General features: G+C 42.2%; 1 protein-coding gene across 1 annotated transcript; it reads left to right on the top strand.

Annotated features, from left to right (window-relative positions):
• Window positions 1–5,565: 5,565 nt before the first annotated feature.
• LOC131614286 (uncharacterized) lies at window positions 5,566–6,015 on the top strand. The gene has a single exon (XM_058885896.1). It carries the CDS (start codon window positions 5,566–5,568, stop codon window positions 6,013–6,015), a length of 450 nt encoding a protein of 149 aa, XP_058741879.1.
• The last annotated feature ends 781 nt before the right edge of the window (window positions 6,016–6,796 follow it).

Here is a 6,796-nt window from a genome sequence, read left to right as displayed (position 1 = left end):
GTGACAGTTATGGTGAGAGAGAGAGAGAGAGATGAAGATGGAGGTTGCAGCCTGATGAAGGTGGTGATGGTTGATGGTGGAGTAGTGGTGGTTGGAGTTTGTTGTGGTGGAGAGAGAAAGTTGATGGTGGTGGAATGATGATGAAGGAGATGAAGATTAATGGAGGATGAGTTTGTTACAAAACGTAACAAACTTTTGGAGATGAATGAAGAGAGAGAGAGAGGGAGAGAGAGAGAGAGAGAGAGTGGATCGGAAGAATGTGAAAACTGAAAAAATGAAGATGTGTTGTATGGAGCGTGTGTGATCTAGATGAATGGAGGATCTGTTTGTATTTATAGGGTGAGTGTTCATGGAGGTTATGGTGTGTATGTTGTATTGTAGCATTCCTTTTCCACTCTCCATCTTAACAAGCCAAGGGGTAGTGCATATGCATGGCAAGCTTTATTCAGGATCATGCATGGCTGTATGTGATACGTAGTGATGGCATTTGAATGTCCCGCGCGCGTGACCTGCTGCTAGAGTTTGGTCATATTGCAAATAGCAAACAACTCACTTCACAACTTCGTATCTTGATAAATAAGTAACTAAATGGTGTGATTCTTTTCTCATACGAAAGAGGGCATGGAGATGTTGATGGTACAATAGAAATAAACTTCACAAGATGCTTGTATATCCTTAAAAATTGAATTCAAATTGGCCCACCACCTGTTCGACCAAATGCCTCGCGTGCCTGTGATCTTTGTGCCCAGCCAGATGTGCACTTTAGACTTTGCGAGGACATGACTTTGGAGTCTTGTAATTTGCTCATTACACAACCGAAATTCATGGTACTTGTCTCATTAGATAGAAATCATGGGATACAAGAGCTTGATGTCTAATTTGTATTGAAAATGCACCTATAGCTCTTAAAATTTGAACTTGAAAGTAACCCACCACAGGTTTGAGCAAATGCTTGCGTTAGCGTGAAGACTTTCTTGGCAGCTTGACTTGATCCAGTGAGAATCTTCCAACTTTGCACTTTCATAACTTCTTATCCATGCTTCCACTTAGAAAACTCCCAACTAGACTTTTGTTCTATTCCATGAGAGGAGCAATTCTTGTGTTGAGCTTGTTTTGAATTGGGACCTAAAAACACGTGTAAATTGGACCTGAAGTGAGCTGGTCAACTATTTTCAAACCTTTCCAAAATTCCTCTAAGTATGGAACTTTCCATTTATGGCCATTTCCCATTTCAACTACTTTCCATATTTGGCAACTTTTTGGAAATTTTTGATTTTATTTTATTCCATTGGCTTTCTTTGACCGATTTTCCACCACGAGTCAATATCTGACAGTTGACCTTGATTTTGACCAAAAAGTCAATATTTTCTGATTTTCCTGATTCCAGGTGAATTTCCCGATTAATTCATTTCCGATCTAATTCTCAATCGATTTTCAACCAAAGAAGCTCCAATGAATATTTCTTCAGGGCAACCATATTTCGTACTCAAAATCATCTCCTGATTAAATTTTGACCAAAAAGTCAACAGGGTTGACTTTGGTCAAAACCTCAATTTGAAAACCCTGATGAGCCTGAAATTTGTATCTTTTAACCAGAGCTTTGACTCGGAGAGAATGAAACCCTGATTTTAGGAGTATGCCGATGGAAATGATCCTCTTCAATAAGACCTCAGATCTGATTCTTCTTAATCAAGAATTTCCCCAACCTCAGCCTCTTTTTGTCAATTTTCTTGAGCAGTAACTGTGATATGGATGAATGTATTAGATGAATGACCTATATGAGGTATGTACATGAATGTGATATGAAAGCCAATTGGGTATAAATAAATGGGCAAATTTTGGGGTGCAACAACGTGCCCATTTGACACTTTTAATTTTAGAAGAACATTCTTTGATCCTGGAATAAAAGGCGGAGGAGCTAAACCACTTTTTAAGGATAATGAGCATTACCCGAAGCTTATCCGTGAGAACTATGTTTTGGAAGGAGAGATTGTAGAAGAGCCTTCACTAGCAAAGGCTGTTTATGCAATCACCTACCCTCCTTGAATACTCGGGTGTGTTCTTTCCTTTCTCTCACTCTTACTTTATATTTGAGTTCTTTTTATTGAGAACAATGCTTGTTTTAAGTGTGAGGGAGGGAATTCTTTGTTTTATTTTCTTTTGTTTTCTTGTTTTGTTTTCAGTTTAAAAAATAAATAAATATGCATCGTTTTGAAAGTTTTAGGCTATAGACTGATTTGAGTCGAGTTTGCGGAGACTTAGGAAAAATTCACAAGATCGGTATCATTTTAACACCGTAAGTCTCCTACATATGAAAATTGATTTCAATTTTTTATTATGTTTTAGCCTTAAATTCTCATTCTCTGACAGCTCTTGAGTAGTTTATTTCAGCAGTCGACACCATCTCTCACACACTTTACGCAGGGAAGCCGATGAATATAAGTGAATGTTCCGAAAAGAAAAAAAAAAAGAGAAAAGAAAAAGGTAATGCACCTTCTAAGTTTGGTGACCCTCACCCGGTCACTTAACCCAACAGTTGTGGAACCTTCAAAAAAAAGATTTCAAAACTCTTTGTTAGTTGGTTCAGCGGTTTTTGGTGCTGAACTTGGTAGGGAGGATTACGGTCTGATCCCCCGCAACTACAACTGAGTAAACAAAGGGTTATGCCACGTAAGTACCAGAACCCCGTGCAGAAAAGGATCAGAGTCACTAACCAGTCATCCTGCTATAAGTGTGTGGAGATAACGGGCTTAATGTGATTGCGCCTGAATGAAAAAGAGCAAAAAGGATGAGTAAGTTAGGCTATTGTATAATAATATGATTTGAATTGGTTTGTGTATTTAGGAGGCTTATGTCTGCATAACTGTGGTTAGTGTTCTTACGATGTCCTTAGTGTGCAATATTAGTACCTATCAATGCAAACTTAACCGAAGATGAGTTGTAGCCTAGGATGAGTAACTAAAGATGTATTTGTGCTTTCTTTGTTTTGTTGTTCATTTTGCTCGGAGTGCAAAAGTTTAAGTGTGGGGGAATTTGATAAGTGCATATTTATGCACGTCCATTCATGTTTGTACTCAAGCATTTCCTTTGTTTGTTTTGATTATTTTTATCTTTTAATGTGTTTTTATATTTTATTTTATTTTTAGCTTTATTTAATTTTCGCACTTTATTTTTCAGTTTTAGCAGTCTACACGGAAATAATCATAACTGGAGTTCCGGAAGTCCGATTGAGGCGTTCTAACAATCGCCGGAAAGCTAAGAGAAAGAGCTACGACTTTCCTGTTGGAGTCGAAGTCAGATTCGGAGCCTATAATTTCCAGATTTGTGTTTGAAGCTGCAGCACTATTTTATTTTCAGTTTTTGGGTCGTTAAGTAGTGGGTCTGGTCTTGTAATTCGACCCAGTTGGGTTATTATGACCCATTTTTACTTTTGTCTGCTGGGGAGTCTAGGTCTAGTCGTACAAACACTATTCACATTCACAATTCACGAAAAAAATCAAGCTTGTACGATTGGCTATGGAGAACTAAACCTTCCGGACGGATTTGTTGTATTCAGGTTCAATACTTTGAGATTGTTATAACTACAATTAGAATTCTATTCCTTTCAATAATATTATATGATCATTGTTTGCTTAATTCAATTTCCTTATAATATTGTTGATTAAATTTGAATTAATATATGTTCTTGACTTTTGATCGCAATTCGAATCTGCTTAACCGTTGAATTGTGATATCTTTAACCGTATGCTTAATCCGGCAATAGGAATATATATCTTACGATGTTGATCACGCTTGTTGAATGATATTGTGTTCAAATAGGATAGAGATCTTAGTTGTATCAATCGATGATAAGTAGAACCCGAAGCAGTGAATTCGTTTGCACAATAATCACTTATTTTCAAAACAACTTATTTTTAGAATCACTTATTTTAAGCACTTTTTGTGTAATCCGAAACTGAACCAACCCCCCCACCCAAATTCGACTTTACATTTGGTTAATAAGAATAGGAATCCTTGAGAGACGATACTCGAGTTACCGTTACCGTCGTTACTACAATTTTGCAATTAACTCGTTTTTGACCCGCGCGCGACAATTGATCAAATTCTGAAGCAGTGAATTCGTTTGCACAATAATCACTTATTTTCAAAACAGCTTATTTTTAGAATCACTTATTTTAAGCACTTTTTTTGTAATCCGAAACTGAACCAACCTCCCCCCCCAAATTCAACTTTACATTTGGTTAATAAGAATAGGAATCCTTTAGAGACGATACTCGAGTTACCGTTACCGTCGTTACTACAATTTTGCAATTAACTCGTTTTTGACCCGCGCACAATTCCTTTGTTCTTTTACATATTCTGTGTGCAACGCACGGTGGGGAAAGTTCGTTTCGGATGGGTGTCCTTGAAGCAGTCTAAGAAGATTTTTAAGTCTTACTCGAATTCCTTGAAAGACTATAAGCCCTGTTTCTTCCTCATTCGTCCTCAGTCCCGGGAGGCCCGTGACAGTGTCTTCGCTCGGGTCCCGACCGTAGACATCCATGGTCGTCCGGTGCTTAACGATATTGGGGAGCCTGTCACTACTCGGAGGCACAAGTTTAGTTTTCTCTGGTCTCAGGATCATTTCGAGTATGGTACCGACCAGTATATCACCAAACTTTCGGATTTGGATGAGGACGCTCAGGGGGATTATGCCCTCCTTCAGAACTTCGTGCAGGGTCTTCCCACGGTTGCTAAGGTGGACCGTTCGGGGAAGCCTGTTGTTGATGAAGACGGGGAGATCGTTAGGGAACCGGGCGTGATTAGTATAAAGGAACTCCTGGCCAGCGGGATTGATGAGGGTGCATTTGCCTATCTGGGTATCTGCCCCTCCTCTCCTCTTTTTCTTTGTTTTGTTGTTCTAACTTGTCATTATTGTTTTTGTTGTAGTTTTTGGTAGTGATCTTATGACGGGCTGATTCTCATGTTTTTCGTGTATTTTTCTTTGCAGAGTCAATGGATTGGGCGCGTCGTGATCGGATGCTCAGGCAGGCGAGCAAGACCAAAGGGATTGTCAAGAAGAGTGCTGGTCCTAGGTTGGCTGCCGTGCAGAGGTCTCCGGAGGCAGGCTCGGGCGCTTCCTCTTCCTCCCTAGCTGCTGTTGGTTCCACGTTGCCGGCTTCTGACCAGGGTGAATCCCTGAGGCCGGTCACGGTGCTTCCTTATCCTCTTTGTCAGCAGCCGGACCCGGATGCGCTGGTTCGTCACAAGCGGCAGAGGGTTGAAGCCATGGATCTGACCCAGGAGGAGGCCGACAATATCTTTACCATCCCTTCATGCTTCCTCCAGCCCCGGTTCTTCGAGGGAGGGCCCTCTCAGACCATTCCTCGTGCTGAGTCTCTCCATATTGAAGGTTTGGAGCCCTCTGTTCGGCAAAGGCTTCTGGTGCAGGATGCTTCAGCTGTGGTTCGGGTTCTCGAGCTGGCTACCCTTTATGCTCGTTTGGCGCCCTTGTCCGCGGAAGCGGCGAGGCTGCTCGAAGAGGATGTTAAGGTGAATACGTCTGCTCTGGCGGAGCGAGACTAGATGCTGAAGGAGCAGGGTGAGGAGCTGGCGACCGTGAAGGCTCGGCTGAGTGCGAAGGAGGATGCTCTGGCGGACGTGCAGGGTCAGTACACTTTGCTCTCTCGGACTCTGTATAGAGCGATGATGTCTTCCTCGGTGAAGGAGGCTTCTCTTCGTCAATCTCAGGCTCCTGCTGAGGATGATACAGAGGAGGAGAGAGCTCTTTTGACCCGGGCGGATCTGATCCAGTACATCAGAGTCTTAGGGGGCGATTGTGTCGCTGCTGCCGAGGACACCTACAATTCTACTGTGGCCCAGCTGAAGTTGAAGAATCCTGGGGTGGAATTGGTGACCGAGGGGACCGGGCCATATCACCGTGTGGAGGGGGATCAGATCGTCTCTCCGAACTTTGGGGAAGAGCCAATGACTCAGGAGGCCGAGGACGTCCAGATGGAAGAAGGTGTATGGTAGTTTTTCTGTGTTTAAGTGATTGGCCTGTGAGCCTTTGTTTTGTAATGTTATTCCGGCGGGTATGCCCCCCGTTTTGATTTTGTAAGTATATTACCAGCTCGGTCTTAATGGCCGCAGTTGGGCACATTTCCAGGCTTTTTGCCCGTTTTAATTAGCAAGTACTTAGTTTTCAACGTTATTGTTTGTCGTGCCCGTTTTTTGGAGTCTGTGTGCATGCGTTTTGACTCCTTTGACAGCGTGACGCTGGTTTCCAACGTCTTTGTCCTTTAATTACTTTTTCCGTTTTCCAAGCGTTTCTATCCCCTTTCTTCTTCTATAAAAGGAGGTCTTATGGGCCTTTCTTTCTTCATTTTTACGCAGGAATGGGTGGCGCTAAGGGAGGAAAAGTTTCTTCAACCTCATGTTCCCGCGGAGTGAAGGAGGTGAAGGAGAAGAAAAAGGTCTCAACCGGATCTGCTTCTCATCGCCGGGAGGCCCGGGGTTCGGACGTGCAGGCTCAATCTTCAGGTGTGAGACTCGTGGTTAATGCTGACGGTTCTGAGACTGAGTGGGACGAGGATTGGTATCAGTATCTCCGTTCGGAGGAGTTCGCCCGTCGGGCAGAATAATGAGTTTTTCTTTTATTTGATGTGTAATTTTTAATTCTCATGGATGATGAATAAAGTATCGTTGTTGTGCTTTTCCCGTGTATGTTTGTTTTTGTTTAATTGGAAGATTTGCTCGACTGTAGTGTATCGATCGCCCAGTGTGTGGAACTGTGGTCGATTGTCGGGGACATGTG

This window comes from Vicia villosa, linkage group LG6 (genome assembly GCF_029867415.1).
Source record: "Vicia villosa cultivar HV-30 ecotype Madison, WI linkage group LG6, Vvil1.0, whole genome shotgun sequence".
Classification (NCBI taxonomy): domain Eukaryota; kingdom Viridiplantae; phylum Streptophyta; class Magnoliopsida; order Fabales; family Fabaceae; genus Vicia; species Vicia villosa.
Note: the sequence above shows the minus strand (reverse complement) of the source record. Positions and strands in the feature narration are given on the sequence as shown.

Bases quoted from the DNA above. Each gene is read 5' to 3' on its own strand.
- LOC131614286 (XM_058885896.1), top strand. From the start codon at position 5,566: ATGCTGAAGGAGCAGGGTGAGGAGCTGGCGACCGTGAAGGCTCGGCTG.